We start from the raw sequence: 23,441 nt of genomic DNA on the forward strand, positions 1-23,441 counted from the left end.
TCCAAAAAGAAAAAAACTGAGTTGATAAAAATGCCGAAGTCTTTTTGAACTTAGAACTTTCTGAAAACTTGGACCGAGAAGTTTTATCATGTGAAATAAAAAAACTGAGGAAGAAAAACATAATGCTTCGAATGAAGTGAATTCTCATTGATGATATTCATGGCTATTATCCCCAAATCTAGACCAAAAGTTTCAGATCTTGCTCAGCAATCCAGCCCCACCTCCCCCCACCATGTGATATTACTCTCCCATCCATTATCCTTCTAAAATAGACCTTCTGAGACAATTTATTGATGCGCCATTTCCATCCTATGGGGGTTCTCCGGTTTGACATTCAAAAAGGGGTTGGAGGCGCGGAACCTTCTGCACTGGAGGTGAGCGTCCTTTAAAGCTGCCGCCAGCCAGCGCCGCTGTAACCCTGCGCACCGGCGGGTCGTAGGCTCCTGCCCCTTAATCTGCGCGGACGCGGACGCCGGATCCCGGGGACTCCCCGCGCTGGGAATCTCCCGCCAGCTGCGCGCTGCGTCCTGGCGACGGCAGGAGCACGTGGAGTGGCGGGGTAGCAAGAGCGGCAGCTCCAGCCCAGCCCAGCCCCGCGGCGAGATGGAAGGTGAGCCTCCAGTCTGCTTCTTTTCTAAGGGATTTTTGAAAAGCTCGACCGGGGCACGCAGCAGAGAGAGTTCCTTCTGAATCTCGGTTTTGCTTCTATTTATTTTTGTCAAAAGTAAATATGATGCATTTCAGAGGGCGAAGCCTGTGGGTTCTCATACATGTCTCATTTGTCCCCTACCCCCACCTAATTTTGGAAAGTTGTAACTTCTCCGCAAGTTATTAGGGGTTGTCAGACATGAGGGGTCAACTAAATTTGCAGAGGAAGAGTACTTCTGGGGCGTCCCTGAAATGGCAGCAAACCTGGGTTGGAATAATTAATCCTTTTGGTGGTTTTTGTTGTTGTTGTTGTTGTTGTTGTTGTTTGGTCCATGACCCCAGCGTTCATTGGAATTAGGCTAATCTGAGTGCCTTGTTTAGAAAGAAAGGTGACTTTTTTCCTTCTTGTAAGAGTAAATGCTGTCATATGGGAAAGGTAAATTTTAAAGCGGTTGGCACTTGCTGGTCCCTTGGAACTCAATCTTCTAATGATCCTTCTTTACCCAAAGCAAAAATTAGGCTCACATTGAGTTTCATTTGAATTCATTTTGAAAGTCATAAAACTATCATTGCTTCTCAAAAAATATTCAATGTGTACTTCCTTGGAATAACTAAAATTCCACACTATTGTAAACTTTTCAATAGTCTTTTCAACAAGCGTTTCTAAAACCTTGAAAATGGCAGATGTATCTCGGTTAGGGGAGGTGGTGATATTTAGAAAATCAGAATTTGTGAGAAACGTATTCATTTAATAAATGAGATACTGACACCTAATTAAAATGTTAATTTGATAAATATGAATAGCATGGATATTTTCTTCGTAATAATTGAAGGATCTTATTGCCAGTGAACCTTGATCTTTGGCAGCTTTAGGTCTAGAGTATATGAAGTTATTAAAATTTAATTAAATACTTTGAGGCATGAAGATAAACATGGTAAAGCTTTTGTTTCACAATATAATTGAATGCAGTAGTGTAGTCCTGAATCCTCAGTTTGTACATGGGTATGCTAACAATTTTTTTTTAACTGCCTTGGCTCATATACACATTTTTTTCTCTAAATGGAATGCCGGATGATAAGTCAATGAACAGTATGTATTTAGTATGTGTATAGGAACTTTTAAATGGACATTATTGATTAATGCTTCAAGTGTTTTCTTATGAAAAACTATGCTTTAAAATTTTAATCAGAGTTTAAAAATAAATTGGCACCAAATATTTTTTAAACGGTTTATGAAGTGTAATTTTTAACATGTAAAGGTTTCATTGGCTAAGAACAGAAAAAAATTAGGCTGCTGTACACTATGAAAAATAATTTTAAAATCTCTCATGCTTTAATTATTGCAAATGAATTGCTTAATTTGTTTTTGTGAAGTTATGAATCAGTACTCCAACACTATTTTTTCCTAGTCTTAACCACTTCACTTCTAAAGAATAACGTACAAGATAGTGTAAATCTGTGGAAACTGGAGTGTTTCTCTGTAAATGCTAACACTACCAAATTCATTTATTTAATGCGAAATAAAGAAATTATTAACTAAATAGCATAATTTAATATACTGATACCATAACAAAGACTTTTATTTAAACCTGGATGAAGACTCTCTGAATAAGGAAAGAATGAAAACCTGTGTAGAATTTAATTTGGAATATACAGACTATAAATGGAAAGAGATACACTATAGAATATAGATCAGTGATCAGTTATGAATTTAGAGGACTAGAAAAAATTCATATGTTTCTAGAGAAAGATGGTATATAGTAAGCTTAATACAAAAACTTTGACACTTAAAAAATAAAATTTAAAAAAGGTTAATGATGTGAATTTGGCTATTCTAACAGGTCCTTGAGGACAGAGTATTTGATATAGTAAAATATAGTATATTTTGTACCTCTCATTTCTTGACAATGTAAGAAAGAAAAATACTTTATAGAATACCTTCATTTTCTTCCTAATTTGGTGGTTAAATTAATATGCTACAGTTTATTGTGAAATGTGAAGCTGTATAATCAGTCGTTCCTTCAGCATATAAAATCTTTTTAAATTCATTCATCTTTTCATTCATCACCATTTACTGAGACTTTCTATGCATGAAAATAGATGAAACAAGCTTTTGAAATAAGAACCTTGTCACATGAAAATGAAGAGTTAATGCATATTATAAATTAGAAGCTATAAGTTTTTGTCAAAATTCGTGATCCTAAATATTTTCTATCCAAAGACTCTTTATGTTGCTAAATTTTATTCGTGCTGTAATAACATCTCTTCTATCTATATGGTTGAGAAATAAGGTGGTTCATAAATATGAATTTCACAGGTATTGACATGTTTTTCACTTAATATACAACTTTTCTGTTTAAACAATATTGGATAGAGATCTTTTTAGGTGTATTTATTATACAGCCACCTGCTTTATAAACAGGTATACACTAGATAACTTTATCTTGGTGACCCTGGGTCATATTCTAACCATCAGGTAATGTATCGTTCCTTAGTATATTCTGATGGGGATTTTGAGCTGTGCAGAGCTGAATGCTCCTACACTAAATATTCCCAGGTTACTGTTCAACTTTTGTCTCCTTGATGTCATATTCTACTTTTCACCACATGGCTTGTGTAGAAGCCATTTTTCATTTCAAGTTCTCTTTCTGTACTCCAGATGGTTGAGATTTACAGAGATAAAGCCTCCAAATGGTGGAGTTTACTAGCCTTCCATTATGAGCAGATGAAGGATGAAATGGTGAAGTTCAAAGGAACAAAAGCCACAAAAAGGCCATGGAGTCCTGGTAGAACATAATTTTAGAAAATTTTCTATAATCCAATATACCATTTCATACTCCCATGACTTTGCTAAAATTTTCACTCCATTCTTTACCTGGTTATGCCTACTCATCTTTCAAGACTGCCCAGGCATCATAGCCATGATTCCCTTCTGATGACCTTCCCTGGTGCCTTCTGGTGGTTACCTTACCCAGTCCCTCACCTCCCTCCAGTTAGGCTTGGGGCCTTTCCTTTCTGTGCATACTTCTGCCAATTGTACTGAAATTATTTATCGATTTAAGTCTTCATTCCTCCACTGTTTTTTAAGCTTCTCATTTTTATATGCTTGGTGCCAGGAACAGTTCCTGGTTCATAAAAGACCCTCAGAGTTTGTTGCATTCAGTTAAGAAAACCGTGCCAAAAAGTAATTTTTATTATGTTTATCAAGATGTCTTTTGTTTAATTTTCGTGACTAAGATTGGTGCTAGCAATTCTTTGATAGAACTCAGAAAATTTTTTAAATACTTAATTAAATGTCGTTATAGAAAGAGAAAACTTAGAAAACAAAATTTTTTTTTTAGCTAGACTATCACTTAAAGCCAAATATTATCTATTAACTTTATATCAGCAGATTTCAGGATCATATATTAGCGCATTGAAATATAGATCAAAGATGAGCAGAAATTTGCTTTCTCAGTCAGTAAGATATAGGTGGTACCATAAAATTTGCATGAAAATTTCCAGTGATACCTTTTAAATGCCTTATTATAAACTTGTTATTAATATATAAATATAGATATCTAACACTTATTTAGGAATAAAGGATTATTGGTAGATCTTTTATCAGATATCCAATGTTAATTGGCTCCTGATTCAAGCTATAATTCTTAGACCATGTATGAGAAGAACCGAGTGTCTAACACAGAAACTTGCATGTAGTAAGTGCTCCATAAATTTTGTTTGTGCTAAGGATTTGTTAATTATTGTGAAAAGAGAACCTAAACACCACAAGGACATATAGTACACTCTGCTATCTATCCTTTAAGAAATACAACTCTACATTAATAATGATTAGAAATCATAAGGTTGACCCTAGGCCTTTTGAATCACTAAAAAAAAGATGAAATAATATAACAATAGTTATAATGTATTTCTATTATATGTAGATTATTTGAAATGTGATCTATGTGTAACTATTAATTACCACTATGTAATCTATCAAAATACTTTAATTACTGTGATTAATGATGAGATAATTTTTTCAGCCTTTATTGAAATCTGCTTTTTGCATCCAAACTTAAAGTTTTTAGAGTCCAAAGTGATGTGGAGTAAATCAAAATAATATGGAGTTGATATCATATTATATTGGATATGTGTCCTTTATAGGAAAGATAAAAAAAAAGTAGATGTTTAATAATGGCTGTGAAATAGCATAAAATGTTTATGGAACAACATTCTTACTCATCGTCAATAATTCAAAATTAGCTCACCTCGTAACATTTTACATCGATGGGATTTGCAACACAAATATACATATCACAAATTGTATTTATTAATGAGTGTTCTTAGAGATGAAATTTTTGGCACATCAGGTTATTTGTGGGTTTATAAGAGAAATTTAAAAAAATAAATAGAAAACATTTCAATAACATCAATGATGAAACAATACAAAACTCTGTGTTCTATTCTTAACTCTTAATAATCTGAAGATTATTTAACTAGATTTCTTGCTTATTTAGGTCATTAATACACCTATAGCCCCTTTTCAACTGTCAAATTCCAAAGTGTAGAGATCTTTTTTATCACCAGTGATAGGTAGTATCCAGTCTAATCCCCAGCACATGGTAGGAATGCAGTTGTATTTATTGAATAAATTAATGAATGAGTTGCCTATGTATTTAGTCATTTGACTATACATTTGTTCAGCTTTTATGGCAAAGAGAGTAAGGGAATAGTAACATTGAAACTAGTTCATTTTGCTGGTTAATTTGTCAAAGGTGCTGTTAAAGGTTTGGTAGAGGAGTTTGGAATGTTGGCTAAATCCAACAGGATGAATACAACCATCTTTTTCTAATCCAATATTGGCTTTGCTCTGGGCAAAATAATATAGTACCTTCTAACTCTTGGATTTGCTTAAAAATTTTGCTACATTCTTTATTTCAGTGAAGCACTGCAATTTCTACAATAAACCATTTCTTCACAACAAATGTTTTGATTCTTAAAGTTAAGACTAACATATTTTACTTTATTTGAGTTCTCTATCACAACACTGTCAGTTCATTTGCAAAGTGATGTCCATTTGAGAGACTATTTATCAGAATATTTGGCAAATCAGAACAATTTCATGCAATAGTACTTATATAGACACTGTGAATATGAAAAAAAATCGTACTTACTAATCTATAAACATTTTTTATAGATGTGGAATTACATCATAGCCGATGTATAATAGCTCCAGTCTGAAAACTGGAAGTAATTAATTTTGATATTTAATAACTAGTCATTTTTGTCATCATTTGCCTTTATCTCTGTAGTTAAGAAATCGTGCTTTCTAATATTAATGGTTTATTATATGCCGTGTACACTATTGACAGTACCACAGATGTGCATCAGGGGCTAACTTAATTTAAATTTCATTTGACTTTCATGCATGTCATTTATCAAATTTTAATTCATTGAAGATTATCAATGTATAAATTTACACTCTGACCTCAAAATAAAACTTTTTAACCAACTCTTTGAAGATATTAAAATTTTCTAAATGTGATTTGAGTAAGATTGTGATTCTGCACTGCTATTTTTTTTCCTATGCATATTTGTTCATGTAAAATTATTTAAGTAAGATATCACTAACTATCCTATTCTCTGTATTAAATTAAGTGCCTATAAAGTCATGCTAAGGTGCTTGGGACATGCTTTTGTCACGGTATAGTAATTAGCTGCTCAATAACAAGAATATGTAGCATAGTGTATCATGATTATATATTGTAAATTTTTAAAATACTTATTATAAGCTTGGGGTACTTATCTGTTCAGAATTAAAGGACATGAACAATTGTTAGGTTTTTTTAATGATCTAACTTTGAAATGAAGATTACCATCTTTCAAATTTCAGGGAATTGTTTAACTAAAAACTGTTTTGAAATAAGGTGAGACACTTGCAAGTGGTAGTAATAGTTTTTATATGGTATGCATCTTAGTTTTTTTCATTTGGCAAAGACAAAATACAGAAATAATTTACACAGTGAAGCTGATATAAAGCTTCAGCTTTCATTCACAATTCAAGATTTTCAGTTTTTGTTTATTAAAACAGCCTTGTTCTCATTGTTCAATTTTTTAGTAATTATTATATACTTGAACTTATAATTGTATACTAAGATACTCTTATCTGTTTCACATATGGTAATTCATGTAAGATTTCATTTTGAAAAATGAAATGCCTCTTTAAAAAAGTTTAGAAACTACTGGTATATTGTAGCCACTATGGAAAACAGTATTGAGATTCCCATAAAAACTAAGAATAGAAGTACCATATGACTCAGCTATCCCACTTCTGGGTATTTATCTGAAGAATACAAAAACAATTATTTGAAAAGGTATATGCACCCCTATGTTTATTGCAGCATTATTTGCAATAACCAAGATATGGAAACAACCTAAGTGTTCATCAATGGACGAATGGATGAAGAAGATGTGGTTGATATAGATATAGATATATACAATGGAATACTACTCAGCCATGAAAAAAGAATGAAATTTTGCCTTTTGCAACATTATGGATGCATCTTGAGGGTATATGCTAAGTGAAATAAGTTAGATAGAGAAAGATAAATACCATATGATTTCACTCATATGTGGAATCTGGAAAATACAAATGAATGAATGGAACAAAACAAAAACAAACTCATAGATATAGGGAAGAGATTGGTGGTTACGAGAGGGGAAGGGTATCAGGGAGTGGGCAAAATGGGTGAAGGAAGTCAACCGTATGGTGATGGATGGTAACTAGACTTAGTGGTGATCACTTTGTAGTGTATACAGATGTCAAATTATGTTATATACTTGAATTTTATATAATGTTATATACCAATTTTGCCTCAATAAAACAGACAAACGAAAGCATAAAACAGAAAACTGGTATATAAAATTGCTTTCTTACTAAGTAATCTCTGGAAGCCAGTATTGTCTAAGATTCAGTAAGTTCTGTAGAAATTATGACTGTCAGAAATTAAACTTCTGGCCCTTTTGGCTATATGACTTCTTTGTAGATGGATCTTCCTAACTTTATTTTGGTACTGTGGATGTTATGCTGTACCACTCAGACCTTGAGAAATAGATGGTCCATGGGCTTACAAGAAATATTTGTCTAAAGCAGTTGTATGCCAGTGAATTCAAGGGGGCCAGGTGAGAAAAATTACTTATAACTTGTATAAATCACTACTTCTCTACCTGTCTTGGTTTGTGAATTATTTCAACAGGACAAAAGAGTTTATAGACCATCCTAACCAACATACTTCTGCTTGATACCATAAAAACAAAATTCCCCAGAATTAATAGGAATATTTTTGTGGGTGGATAAAATAATGAGAATAGAGACCATTTAAACATTTTTCATGCATTTTAGAAATAAAATTGTAAACTTGTTTGGTAAACAACAATTCAGTATAAAATAGACCCTTGGCATTTATGTATGTAACCTGTTGTTTTGATTCTTTGTGAGTGACTCTGAAGGTATACAACAATACACGGTAATTTGTAAATGTTATGGCTTTTGTAAAGATTTAAATAGGATAATGTATGTAAAAATCCTAGCTCAAATTTGAAGTAGTAGGGCTGAGAGACTGGAGTACACAAGTATAAAGCTTCTAAGTTAGCTAAGTCATCAGCATCTGTACACATCTTAATGAAAGGAATTTGGAGATTCTGAAAGGACTCCACAATTATCACTTGCGAACATTAATGACCTAATGTGATCCTGTTTGCCGCAAACCCAAACAACTAGAAAATTTTTACAAGTAATCTAACTTGAGAGTGGAAGCACATTCTATATAACAAGACAAATAATGATTAAATAAAATTATATTAAAAATTAAGGTAGTGCTTATAAATCGTATAGCTATAACTCTATCCAGTGATGCTTGATTGTATGATGACCCCTTGAGGTATTCCATGGTCAGTCTCACAGTTCAACAAGAATTAAATGAGACATAAAACAAGACAAAATTTGTTTTTTATCAACAGAACACGCTTTTATACCAAAATCTTATGTTGATCCAGATGCAAGTGTGATCTGGATCAACATAAGATTTTGGTATAAGGGGAAGAGATCAGGACACTACTGCAAGGCCTACCTAGCTATTGGCCCTTTCCTTCCCCTGCCACAGATCAGCACCTGTGGCAGCCCTCTGGAACCCTGGAGTTCCATAGAAAACATTTTGAAAACTAATAATTCAGACCGTTACATGTTTTTTCTACTGGTAATCCAGTATCTAGACTTGCCTCTTTTGGTCCATTTTGAGGATTGCTGCCAGAATGATCTTCCTAAAATATCAAGTTACTCCCCTACTCAAAACCCATTTTAAGTATTTCTTAGTTGGGCATTTCAGATAATACACATGTAGCTTCAGTATTCCTTGCCAATGGTATCCTCAGTAGCCTCATGTTGTTATTCTGGACTGCTTATTCCCTGAACATGCATAGCTTTTCCTAACTCCCAGTTTTCCTAATGCTGTTCAAACTCAACAAGTCCGAAAATGAATTCATTATCTCTCTAACCCAAACAGCTTCTCCTGACCTTTCAACACCATTAGTATCACATTGGGCCAGTTGCAGTCCTCACTCATCAATGCGGCCTATCCCAAATACCATCTCTTTCAGGCAGCCGTCCCTCATTATAAGTTGGAATCTCTCCCTTTTCCGAAACTCAGTAACATTTTATGTCTGTCTAATGACTGCTAGAACCTAACTCCATTTTATGTATAAATGTGAAGTATTTTTACATGGTTTTAATGCAATCTAAATTGTCTAAGAATGCAACTGCTATGTAAATTAAGAGATAATTCTTTGTTTAGGTTTTTGCCATTATTGATGCTACCTGTGTCTTTGCATTTTCTACTCTTCCATTCATGGTGACTGCAAATACATCTGACTACCTTATTATTACATCTTCTGGAATAATTTTTCTGGTACATTTACATATTGAAATACAAATTATTTTATTGATTTCATCTTTATATTACAGTTAGGGCTTTATTTCTTTAAAACACACATGTGGATAGGTTGTATTTAATTCATGATGGTAAAAGAGATATTATAAGATATTTTTTTCTAAAAGGTGGACATTTGTTCTTGGTAAGGTCGAGAACCACTCTAAGTTTACTATGCTGCAAGAGACCAGCCACAGCCTAAGTAAGATAATGTATATGAAAATCACCTTGCATTGTACTAGACACAATGTTAGGGTCCAACAAAAAGTTCAGTTCATAAATCATGTATATGACAAGGATATCCTTGGGACCTTTGCTAATTTAAGTATGATCTGTAGACAAGTAGCATTGGCAACTGGGAATTTTTACAAATGCAGACTCTCAGGCCAGACTTGCTGAATCAGAATCTACATTTTAACAAGGTTCCTAAGGAATTCTTGTGGATGTTAGAGCCTGATAAATATTGCCCACAGTTTGAAAAGTATCAGTGGAATTTATCATCACTGTAATAGCACATTATGGATTAGTGGTAGATCATTTTTATATATGTATTTAGAACATATTTTTTATTGTTTAAATGCTGATTTTAAAAGACAGTTGAACAACAAAAGCTTTATAATATTTAATTTTTACTTAACTTGTAATACAACATTTATAACAATATAAATCAAAAGTTAGAAATCTTCATTCTTTATTCAAAAAATATTTGTCAAATACTTGTCGTGTGCCATGTATACAAAAGACTGGCAATATAGTTGTGAACGAGACAGACAGTGCTTTTGCCCTCATGGAATTTACAGTCAAGTGAGGAAGACAGGCCTCAAAACAAGTAAATAACAAATGAAATAAGCAAAATTATGCTACGTACTATGAAGGAAATAGAGAGTGCTAATGTGGAGAATAATGGTCAGCGGAAGGATGGTGAACCTCTCCTCTAAATAAGAGGTCTGGCTAGAGATAGAAATTTGGTTATCGTCAGCACATAGATGATGTTTAATGCCATGGGAATGAATGGGATCACCTAAAGAGAGGATGTATTATGAGAAGGGGTGCCCAGGATTGAGCCCTAAGAAACATCCTATTTAGGTGGTCAGCTAGAGGAGGAGGAGCCAGCAAAAGAGAAAGAGCAGCCCAGCAAGACAGAAGGAAAATCAGCAGAGTGTGGTGGTGTAATGTAATTCAAGAGAGAGGAATGTTTCACAAAGGAGTGGGTGGTCAGCTATGTTGAATGTTGCTGAAAAATCAAGTAAGGTGACAAAAAGTGCGGGTTGGTTTTGGCAACATAAAACCTGCTAGTGACCTTAACAAGAGTGGTTTTTGTGGAGTGATGGGGATGGAAACCAAATTGAAGTGGTTAAAGCAGGAATGGGAATAGAGGATGCACAAACATTGATACAAATAATTTTTTTCCAGAAGGTTAGCTAGTAAGTAAAGCAGAGAAGTAAGTGGTGTGGTTGCTGGAGAGAAATGTGCATTGAGATTTTGTTTGTTTTTGTTTTCCAAAGATAAATGACAAACTACCTGTAGCCTAAGTTTATTGGAAAAAAAAAAAGACCAAAACTATTCCAAAACAGATCTTGGAATATAAATCCTCAGGGAAGTTTGACTGGAGGATTAGCTATCACTGAAAACATCTTTATATTTAGTTGGCACATGACATGTAAATAAATTTTCTAACCATGAGAATTTTAAAGATATATGGTGGCCATTCAGTGGATGGTTGATGTAGATATAATCTATAAAGACTCTATAGAAGAATCATGAAAAACCCTTGAAATTCAAATTTTTTTTCAAAGATGGAAGATACTGCTTTAATTGCATTTCTAAGGTTTCTAAGATATTTGAGCATGTTTGAGTACTTAATAGAGTTTTTTTAAAAAAATTAAGGAATAACATACATAAGTGCACATGTCTTGTGTAGACAGCTTGGTTAAGTTTTACCTATATACACACCTTCCAGATCAAGATGTGGAATATTAACATCACCCCAGAAGGTTCTCTTGTGCCCATTTATAATTAATATACCCCTTCACCCTGAGTTAAACATTATTCAGACTTCTATCACCATAGATCAGTTTTCCTGTTCTTGAATTTCATGTAAATGGAATCATGATATGTGCTTTTTGGTGTCTGGCTTCTTTTGCTCAACATACTTTTGAGATCCACCCATATTGTTGCATTTGTTAGTAGTTTATTCTCTTTTATTGTTGACTGGTATAAATGTACCATAACTTATTTATTCACTCAACTATTGATGCACATTTGATTGTTTCCAGTATTTGTCTATATTATGAACATTTTGATGCATGTCTTTTGATGGACATATACATTCATTTCTCTTGGATTATATATCTAGGACTGGCATTTCTAGGTCATAGGATAGGTGTATATTTAGCTTTGATACTGCCAAATAGTTTCCAAAGAGGTTGGGCCACTTTATCCTCCCACTAACAATATCTAAGAGTTCCAGTTGTTCCACATCTTGCTAATACTTGCTATTGTCAGTCAATCATTTTAATTTTAGCCATTTTGATGGCTGCGTAATGGTATTTCACTGTGGCTTTAATTTGCATTTTCCTATGAGTAATGATGTTGAGTACCTTGGCCATTTGGATAGCCTCTTTCCTGAAGTGCTTGAATAAGTTTTCTGTACATTCTTTTTAAATGTTGGGTTGTTTGTATTTTTTTAATTGATTTTGTAGGCATTTTTTTATATTTTGGAAATGTGTACTTTGTCAAATGTATATTGCAAGTATTTTCTCCCAGTCTGTAATGTGCTTATTTATTTTCTTAATATATTTGATAAATAGAATTCTTAATTTTAATGAAGATGAATTTATCACTTCTTTTTTCTTTGGAAATTAAGTGCACCTTATGCCCTATTTTAGAAAATCTTTGCCTACTTTAAGGCCATGAAAATATTCTCTTATGTTCTCCTTTAGAAATTTGATCATTTTAACTTTTACATTTAGGTCTATTACCCACTTCAATTAATGATTCTGTTTTGTCCCCAGTTATAACTTTTTATAACCAAAACTAGGCATTTTGCACTTATAAAATGAAAATATTACTTGTAATATGTTGGATTCAATCATTTTAGCAAAAATATTTTTTAAAGTAGCGATGACATGAAATGCCCACTCTTCCTTTTCTCTCTCCATGTTCATTTGGTGGCATGTGATATCCATGGTGAAATAGAAATATATTTTTCTACAACTTTAATATAACTGACCTTCCAAAGAAAGTAACACTAGATGTTGAATTTGCTGTTTTAGACCTGTGCCCCACAGTCTATAATTTCTTCATTAGACATTTAATCTAGGAGGGAAATGGAATACTTCATAAAAAACAGTAAAGTAGGAAGAAATGGAATGGTAGCATGGACTGCATTTGATCTGGTGTCCTAAGACAAGTAGTCCTATTATTTCTTTAACTTTATCTTAGTCCAAGGAAGAAGGATTACTTCCCTTCTTTCTTGGAGGGATTACTCTCATTTTAAGGATGCTCCTTGTTTTTGTATCTTTCCCCTCAATCACAGTCAGTTGAGGTATTTGAAATTCATGGGTCTAAAATCTCTTCTAGTTCTAACCTTCTAAGATATGTAATCTACATAGAGAAATACTATTTAAGTTCTTTGAAACAAAGGTGAAACTCTAGAACCTAATCCTGCTCTTCTTAATGTGTCTCTAACATTGTACTTTTGGACAATTAGCTGACTTTATATTTTTTGTCATTTTTTATGTCTTGAATTTTGTTTGTAAAGTGAGGATAATAATAAATGCCATTAAACCTGTTTATCTTCCAGAAATTCTATGAGATAATATGAAATCTCATTCGCATTACTAGGTTAAGTGCTTGATGCCACCTTTTTGGAGGACCACAAGCAAACAAAACTGAGTTCATTAAAAAGCTCTCCCCATGGTTAGAGAACTGAGTGGTAGCATCTAAGTAATAACTTATCCTGTATGTTTCCAGAACGCTGAACCAGGACCTGAAATGGACATGTCAGGAAATTTGAGTTCAGCTACATTAAAGGAGGAACTTTTCTAACCATTAGAGTTTTTTTGAAATGGAAAGGAATAACTTCTGAGCAGAGATTGTACAACCCAAATAGGGGGATATTGGAGGAAATTCAAGCATCAGGTGGCAGGGGAAGGAGAGTTACCCTAGTTAAGATATTAACTCCATTTCTAATATTCTAATTTCTTTGGTATAAGGATCATTTTTCATTTTACATATCGGTTCTTGTGGCAAGGTTCCGGGAATATATACATATGTGGTAGTCATAAAGGAAACTGGTGAAGAACCTTTCAGAAATAGTAGCTAACACTTCTGTGCCACATTTACAGTCCCAGGTGTTAATGCTGTAATTGTGAATACATTTTTATAGTGAGTGATTCAGCTTCCAAAGCTTTTAGTTAAAAAGTAAAAGTGGATGTTGTATTTTATTTTAAAAAAATTTTAAGTGGATATTTTAGATAAGATAAATATTTTTTTTAAAGAAGCATGCAGATAAGGAAGTCAGTTTACTGTTATGAAAGTGGAAAGGAATGTCAACATTCAGAGACAGCTTTCTGGCAGATCTTAGGCATCAGTGCTGCTGGCAGTTGGCAAATTCAGTGCAGGTCTTTTTGAGATTTGACATTTTGCTCTCCTTTAGCACCTACACTTCCTACTGGGAAAACAGAGCGGCCAGTGGAAATCTGATCTTCAAAACTAAAAGTGTAATTTCATTAGCTGGTATTCTTAGTTGAATGAAAATTACTTAATAGTATCAAAATAAAGGCAAGTTTATAACCATTCGACTTAAAACTATAATTATAGATTTCAGTTGCTAATATAAATATTTGGTTTTGTTCATAGACAGTTTATAGTAGAGCTAAGAGGCAAAACATTCACATGTAAATTGTTATGAAATCTCAGTTATCCAGACTCCTGCCATGTCCAATTTTAAATTTTTTTTGTAATCTACTCTCTTTCATTTTGCAGCACATAAAATACTAGTTTTCCAAGAAAAATCTTGGTATCATAACAAAAATTCTAACTAGTAAAATTTTTTTAAATGATGTCTTTGTCAATGAAAAGAGAATCTGAAGGAATAAAAACAAATTTTGAAATTGTCATCTCTCACTAAACATGTGATGAAGGCTTGCCTTCAGTACTGATGGAAAACAATTTGATATTGCTAGTAAAGCTCTGAATTCATAGAGTGCTTTGGAAAGCTATAAAAGAAATAGACTTTAACTTTTACAGTCCAATATATTTGTTGGCTATCTCAGTAATACAATAGTTATACCTTTTACAAGATTTGTTATTTAAGAGGTGAGGTGTAAGTGGAAAACACTAGTAATTTAATGAAATCTTAAAACATCAGAAGATTGGTTATTTAGTTGTGGGAAGGGCAGGAGGACAAATGATATAAGAGTGTTAACTAAGGTTTTCTGGTAGATAATTTGGGCTTTTAAGTGAGATAAGATACTAAATTTTATGATAACCAAAGATTTATGATACCAAAAAATCCTAATGGAAGGATGATGCCACATATGTATTTGCACACATACATGTAAGTACATTTAAAAATATTTTATCTAGATGTCTGGCATTATGTGTTTTTTTTTTACCCTCTAAAAAGTCACATTAATTTTTCAATCAGTCAGATTTATAAAATATTTTGTATGCGAGGTGCTGTCTAAATGCTTTATAGCTTTGATAACTGCATTAAGGGAAATCTCAACTTTTTCCTGAAATTCAAATTATAAGAATTTTGGAAATATCGGTAGAAAATGGTCATTAACAAGCTGTTTTCTAGTATTATATCTTTACATTTGGGGTTGATATTTAATTTTTATACATGGTTTGATTTACTTCTTTTTTTTTCCTGATCTAGAGTTTTAATGTTTGTTTTAAAGTTATAGCTTTGCAGTGGTATCTGAAGCAGCAGTGAGATATTTTAAAATCTATAGCAGTGATGTTTGGCAAAACTTTCTGCGATGATGGAAACTTTCTTTGTGCTGTCCAATAGAGTAGCCACTAGCCACATGTTCTTTGAGTACTCGAAATCTGACTAGTGTAACTGAGAAACTGAATTTTTAATTTAAGTTAATTTAAATTTAAACTTAAATGTCGCATGCGCCTAGTGGCTACTCTGTTAGACAGTACAGTATGTTAGTATTAGTAGTAGATCTAGAGCAGAACTTGGCAAACTTTTTCTATAAAGGATCAGATAGTGAATAATTTAGGCTTTCCAAGTCACATAGTCTCTGTTGCAACTACTCAACTCTGCCGTTGGAGTGTGAAAGCAGCCATAGACAACACGTAAATGAATGGGTTTGACTGTGTTACAATAGAACTTTATTTATAGACACTGAAATTTGAATGTCATATAGTTTTCAGGTGGCATGAAACAATTTTCTTCTGATTTTTTCCAACCATTTAAAAATATAAAAACCATTCTTAGATCACAGGCCACACAAAAATAGGTGGTAAGCCGCCATAGTTTGCAGAACATCTAGAGTATTCATTAAGCATCAGTGATAGAGGTGTAAAAATTCATGTATTTGTTTAACAAATATTTTTTGAGTATCCCTCATAAGTGGGCAATATTTTGAGAGCTGAAGATACAGCAAAATAGCAACAAAATATACAGACAACATCCCTGTTCTAATGGACCTTACATTCTGGAGGTGGGGAGACATATAAAAACAAAAATGACCAAAAATAAGCCAGGTGGTGATGATGAAGAAATTTAATGAAGAAAAATAAAGCAAGATAAGAGAAAGTGACAATGGAGGATGACTTTTTATATAGGGTAGTTAGGTAAAGCTTCTTTGGTAAGGTGACTTTTGAGCACACACCTGAAGAGAGGAAGTGGGCCAGGTGGCTAACTGGGGGAAGAGCTTTCTGGTCAGAGGGAAATGTAAATGCAAAGATCCTGAGGCAGGATCATGCTGTACTTATTCAAGTAACAGGAGAAATGTAGAAAATTGGCAAGATTTATATTTAAAAAAAAATTAGCCACGTTATAATTTGTACCAGATATGTATAAACATCAATGCAGAAGACTATTTCTATCAAAAAAAATATGGATCCTTTCTTCTTAGCTTTCTACAGCATTCTTTTAGGAAATATTTTAAAGTCATGTTGCCTGCCAATACATTACAAAGACCCCAGCAGACTCTTTCAAATAGAAACTTTTTGAAGGTTTTTTTTTTTGACCGAAGTATAAAGAAATGACAAAATGACTCATTAAAAAATGAAAAGTTTTTGCTGCACTTAGAAATATTTAACAGGTTTCTGGTCTTCAGTTGGGAATTTCTTCACTATCTATCCATTACTGGGGTTCATGTTTGTATAAAGACCTTTAAGTTCAGGGGGAAAAATGCACTTCAATCTATTTTGTCCTTGTGTTTTAAGTATTTTTTAGTACCTAAGAAGAACATGATTATAGATGGTTTTAATGTCTCCTTTTAGTTTTGAATACTAAGGTAGTCAAAATCTCCTCTTTGAAACTGTACTCAGTTACTTCTGGTGTTATTTACAGCACACAAAGGCCACTTGAAAAAATGTCGAGAGCTATTAAATGTCATTGTTAGAGGGTTTAAACAGTTCAGGGGATAAAGACCTTTTTTTCTTTAGGTCACCAAATCATTTTGCTTTGTACTAACTAAAAGATGTTTTCACATGAAGGTTGCTCATATGAAAACTTTGAGCTAGTTTTCTTTTTTTTTTTTCTGTTAAGAATCTCTTTAGTGTGCAATTAAAAGTTTCACAGGTAGCTTTTTTTTAACTTAAAAAAACTATCAAACTTACAGAAAAGTTGCGATACAGTACAAAAAAACTTTTTTTCGGAAATTTTGAGAGTAAATTGCTGACGTACCCTATCACCCTTGAATACTGTAATGTATATGGTCTACCTTCTTCTACAGAACCACAAAACAACCATCAAAATCTGGAAATTAGTATTGATGCACTATTACCATTTAATCCTTGGACCCCATTCAGATTTTTCCAGTTGTTTCTCTAATGTCTTTTACTGAGAAAGGTTCAGCTCAAAATCACATATGGAATTTAGTTGTCATAACTCTTCACTCTCCATAAGTCTGGAATAGTTCCTCAGTCTTTTATAACCTTGACACTTTTGAGGATTACAATCCAGTTATTTTGTAAACTATTCCTCAATTAGAATTTGTTTTCTCATGATTAGATTTCTGTTATGCATATTTGGCAGGAATATCACAGAAGAGATGCTCTGTTCTCTTTATTTTCAGGTGGCACATAATTTTTATTTGTCCCATTACTGATGACAATCCCTTTGCTCAGTTACAGTGATATCTACCAGGTTCTCCACTATATAGTTACTCATTTTATTTTTGTAATAAGTATTTTGGAGAGAAGCACTCTGAAACTATATAAATATTCCATTCGTCATCGGACTTTCAATTTATTCACTTACTAATGTCAATATGGACTCATGAATTTCTTTTTCTTCCATGGGTTATAATCCAATACTATCATTATTTTTTTGTGCTCCCTTGTTGCGGATTTGGCCAGTGAAAACACCAGCAGAATGTTTCTATATCTTTTTAATGTATCCTCTTCATTCTGTGAGCACTTCCTTGCTTTCTGGCACAACAAAATGTTCCAAACTCATCTTGTATTTTCCCTGTCCCAGCCCTGGAATCAGCCATTTCTCCAAGGAACCTGGTTCCTTTAAGTGGAGAATGATATTTAGAAGTTAATATTTGGATGCCAGAAGTTGTAGTGTCACTGCTCCTACATGCTCTCAGTGGACAGGGCTGGGGACTACATGTATAAATACCTATACATACACATATACACGCATTTACACCTATATTTTATATCTATATATAGTAAGAGCCTGCGTTCATGCCAGTACCTCCATTTCCAGTACAGTACCACATGTTTTCATATTTGTGACTCCCCTCACAGAGGAAAACCCGGTCTCATTATTCTTATATTTAGTTATTTGATCAATCCCCCCTTTATATAACCAATCATCCATTGCCACTACTATAACCTTCTCAGCACAGATGCTCTCCTTTCTCATTTGGATTCTGACTTCCTGTACCATGGCCATTATTCTATATGGACACTCTTCTCAACTGCTTGAGCTCTGACACTCCCATCAAGGCTGCCTCTAATATGTGGATGCCTTCTTCACCCCACTCAAGTTCTGACACTTTACAGTAGACTATTCTCATACACAGAAACTCTCTTCACCCTATTTGAGCTCCATGGTGCCGGCTCCCAATGTCCCCATGTGGGTGCCTTGTTCACCCTGTTTAGGCTCTGACACCCGACATCAGAGCACCCCCATGCATAGATGTCTTCTTCATTATGCTCAGGCCCTGACTCTTCAGGCTAAGTTGTCTCTTAGCTTGAAAACTGCGTTCATCCCTCTCAGACTCCAGTTCTCCAAGTCAGGCAGTTCTCCTGCCTAAATGCCTTTCTTTCCTTGCTCAGGCTCTGACTTCCCATGCTGTCTGCCCTCCACGTAGAATCCCTCCTCCCCTCATTCGGACTGCCCACCCCACATAGGCACACCTTGTGCTGATTGGTCAATAGCAGCCTGTCTTGGGCTGCCCCCTTTTCTTGCATGGACATTTCTCTCACCCATCCTGGGCTACCCCTTTGCTTTTATTTTTTAAATATGTGCATTTCCCCTACGGCCATACCACCCTGAACAAGCCCGATCCCATCTGATCTTGGAAGCTAAGCAGCGTCGGGTCTGGTTAGTACTTGGATGGGAGACCACCTAGGAAGACCAGGTGCTGTAGGCGTAAAAAATAAAAAATAAGGGATTGTAAGCTGACAAGGTCCTTGCAATCTGTGAGGTCAACCAAGGGTTGCCTTGCTTAAAAAAAAAAAAAAAAGAAAGAAAGAAAAGAAAGAAATAAGTGTATTTCTCTGCCTTTATGCTTTGCTGCTAACATCTAATGGGTGATGTGTTAAATTTCCAAAATTAGAATAGAATGTAAGTATAGTGACTATATTTTTTAAAACAAAAATTGAATATGACCTGATTATAGTATAGAATATTTAAAGTCAGTACTATCCTGAACAGTTTTGAGTATATAATTACCATTAAAATAAAGAACAAAGGAGATTTTCTATTTCAGTAATGGAGGAATACCTCCTATTGAACCAACATTCCAACAAATAACAATTATAGATTCTGGACAAAATATGAAAAAACCTATTACCTGAAGACATTAGAAAATGACAAAACCAACATGTTTTATGAGGGGTTTTTTTTGCCCAAGGGCAGGCCCCAGTTTTAATCTCAAGGTGACCAAAACTTGGGCGATAATTCACAGTTGTACTGGATTAAAAAACCATAGCAACCATAGCAGCTGAGCAATAAGAGCGGGGTGGGGAATCCTGGAATGGAGAAGACAGAGAGGGCTTTTTTGTGTATAAATTCTCTGGCTGATCCAAATCTCTAGCTGATGCTTGACCTATACATTTATGAGTCAAACTCTGAGCAGCCCTTCTGAGGCTAAAATAACAAAAATTTATGCTTCTGCAAGGGTGACTGACATGTTTCAATTTTTCTGGGATAGTGAAAGTTCTGTGGCCTGGGAAACCCTCAATCCCAGGCATACTGGGACATTTGGTTACCTTAGCTGCTGCCCACCACAGATGAGACAGAGTTAAGTTTGAATCTAGGCAAGCTAACTACATGCTTTAAAAAATAAAATAAATAAAAAGGTCTCATGCTCTTCAAAGGAACATAACAGAATCCAGAAATTCTATAACATATCTTTTACAATGTCCAGGGTACTATCCCAAATTGTTAGGTCATACTCAAAGAAAAATGTCACTCATACTCAAGAGAAAAGGAAATCGATGGTGAATGACCCCAAGATGACATAGATATTGGAATTACAAGACAATGATCTTAAATGGCTATAATAGTTATACTCAAAGATGTAAAGGAAAATATGCCTGTAATGAATTACAAATAAGAAATCTCAGCAGAGAAACTATAAAAAAAGAACAAAATGGAAAATTCTAGAACTAAAAATAATAATATCTGAAATAGAAAACTCATTGGACAGATTTAAGAACAAATTAAGATGACAGAAGAAAGAGTAAGTGGATTTGAAGATACAATGAAAATATTCAATCTGAACAACAGAGAGAAAAAACATTGGGGGGAAAAAAGAATAGAGCCTCAGAGAACTGTGGGAAAATATGAAAAAAATCTATAACATTCATGTAATTGAAGTCCCAGAAGGAAAGGTACAAGAGAATGGAGGAGAAATAGTATTTGAAGAAATCATGGCTGAAAATGTCTCAAGTTTGGTGAAAAATGTAATTTTACAGATAAGTTCAGTGAACCCAGGTGGGATAAATTCAAATAAAATCACACCTAGGCATCATAGTCAAATTGCGAAAAACCAAAGGTAAAGAGGGAAATCTTGAAAGCATTCAGAAGAAAAGAATTTAATACACATGCACATACACACACTCAATAATACAAAATATCACGGACTTCTCATTAGAAACAGTAGAGGCTAGAAGATAGTGGAAGGCCACCTTTAAAGTGCTAGAAAAAACTGTTAACCCAGAATTCTATATCAAGTAAAAATATTCTTTAAAACTGAAAGCAAAATAAAGATATTTCCAAATAAATGAAAACTAATTGTCATTCTCACAGTGGCACTACTAAAAATGCTAAAAGAAGCTCTTTAAAGGAGACAATACCAGATGGGAACTCAGGTCTTCATGAAAAAAATCAGAAATACCAGAAATATTAAGAATATAGGTAAATACTTCCTCTTAATCTCTTTAAAATACAATTTAAAATTTAAAATACAATTGCTGTGTAGATAATTCCTTTTATTCTCCTTGAGGCACTTTTTAGGAAGAATAGAGAAAGAATAGTCCTAATTTGAAGAGGAAATTTGCTGCTAAGGCTTCCAAATTGGTATCTTCGTTAAATTTAGGATGCTCAAATCTGAAAAAAAGAAATTACTCTAAACAGCTAATATTTATAATTTTTTTTTTCTTTCAGATATAAAACCAAATGCAGAACTGAAAAGCACTCAGGAGCAGTCTGTGCCCACAGGTAACATCAGATCTTTCCTCTCGAGCAATATAACTGGACTGAAATTACCAAAGAAAAGAGGAACATTCTGATTGCAGTAAAAAATGCTATGGAAATGTGTTGGGGGGAAAATGTGGTTGTCTCTTCCTGATACAGAATTGGCTCATCCATTTAGATGGTGCAAGTTCTTTGGCATCGTAGGACCAAACCACACCCTACCTAATGTTAATCATGTTTTTCCTTTTTTTTTTTTTTTCCAACTGATTGGTTTGAATAAAGACAGTTTTTGTTGAGTAACATCATAGCCTATGTTTGAACAACTTGTGCTTTTCGCTGTGGAACAGTGGTCAGCAAATTTTTTTGTAAAGAGCCAGGTAGTAAATATTTTAGACTTTGTGGGCCACATATGGCCTCTGTTGCATAATCTCTTCATGTTTTTTACAACTCTTTAAAAATATAAAAACAATTATACCTCCTGGGACCATACGAAAACAGGCCATTGCTAAATTTGGCCCTGAGGCCATGGTTTGCTAACCCCTGCTCCAGAATAAACTATAAACATTTAAAATAATTTATTTCCTAAAAATAACTTCTATTTTTTCTCTGTTGATTAACTGACTTTGCATCAAAGCTTATGCCGTATTACAAAATTTATCATTTAAGTGACTTTTTGTGTTACTGTGAGTTGTAACCTTATATTTTAATTGAACTTGTATCTCATATTAGTTGTTCAGGTGTGCACTTTATATATTAGTCATTTCAGGATTGAGAAAAGTGAACGACTGTTTAAAACATCAACTGTTAAAGTATGAGAGTTTCTAGAATATGTGGTATAATATGCAGAAATTAGAAACTTCACCTATTTATAAATCCTAACGTGAGTCCATGATGACCACATTTTAAGGACCTCTTAGTCATGGGTTTTATGGAATATGTTTCCATTATACTCCTGCATTCCAATAAAAGTCCTGCTCCTTGTGTTCAGTCATAGCTGCAGCTGAAAGGAATGCCACTGTAGAGTTTCTAGTCACCTCTCCTACTTCAGCTCAGCTTAAACTCACAGGATTTAGTGTCTTTGACTATTTGTTGTTTCTAATGGGTTCTCAGTAAATATTTTATTGAATATTGAGAAGGAATTTGATAGAAAATGGGTACCTTTTCAGTTCATTTCTTTTGTTATTATCTTTTTGTTAAGCTAACATGCTTATCTATGAAATAATTACAGCTATATTTTTCCTTTTTCCTTTTTTCTAATATTATCAGTTTATTGCACAAAATTATATTTACACAAAACTTGATTTTTAATAAGTTTGCTGTTTATTTAAGCATGTTTTTATAATTTTTGCTCCCTCTTATGAACTCTCATAACACTTTGTATTTCCCTTAATCACTTGTCTGAGTATACCTTATAGACTTGTATTATCTTTTGTCTGAGTCTTGCATTATAGTTATGGGCTTATCTACATCTGCAAAGTATAAACTCCTTGGAGACAGGAATTATGACTTATTGATATCTATAGTCTTGTCAGCATTTAGTAAATGTTTGAAGAAATAAAGGAACTTGAGGGCCAATATGTTTTCTACAGAATCACACTTAAAATGTGAATAGAAAGGGAAAATAGGAAGCTTACAGACTTTTTCTAAGGAAAGTATCTCTCCCAAATTGCATTACGCCAGTATTTTCAGGCTCAGTATTTCTCATCACTACATATTTATACTTCCTGGTCATAAATAACAGTAGCATCCTATTGAAT

At 33.7% G+C, this 23,441-nt stretch overlaps 1 protein-coding gene and 1 pseudogene across 2 annotated transcripts in view; both read left to right on the top strand.

Moving 5' to 3' along the window:
* Window positions 1-384: 384 nt before the first annotated feature.
* Window positions 385-23,441, top strand: part of IKZF3 (IKAROS family zinc finger 3) — a 76,149-nt gene continuing 53,092 nt past the window's right edge. Inside the window, exons 1-2 of one of the 2 annotated variants that reach the window (XM_039873589.1) lie at window positions 385-610; window positions 21,655-21,708. In XM_039873589.1, coding sequence (XP_039729523.1) covers window positions 604-610; window positions 21,655-21,708 — 61 coding nt within the window. In that variant the 5' untranslated portion in view covers window positions 385-603. The remainder of the gene's footprint in view (window positions 611-21,654; window positions 21,709-23,441) is intronic. The other variant, XM_039873588.1, reaches the window with a different exon arrangement.
* Window positions 19,296-19,414, top strand: LOC120611377 (uncharacterized; annotated as a pseudogene).

Source organism: Pteropus medius, unplaced genomic scaffold (assembly GCF_902729225.1).
Source record: "Pteropus medius unplaced genomic scaffold, Ma_sr-lr_union100, whole genome shotgun sequence".
NCBI lineage: Eukaryota > Metazoa > Chordata > Mammalia > Chiroptera > Pteropodidae > Pteropus > Pteropus medius.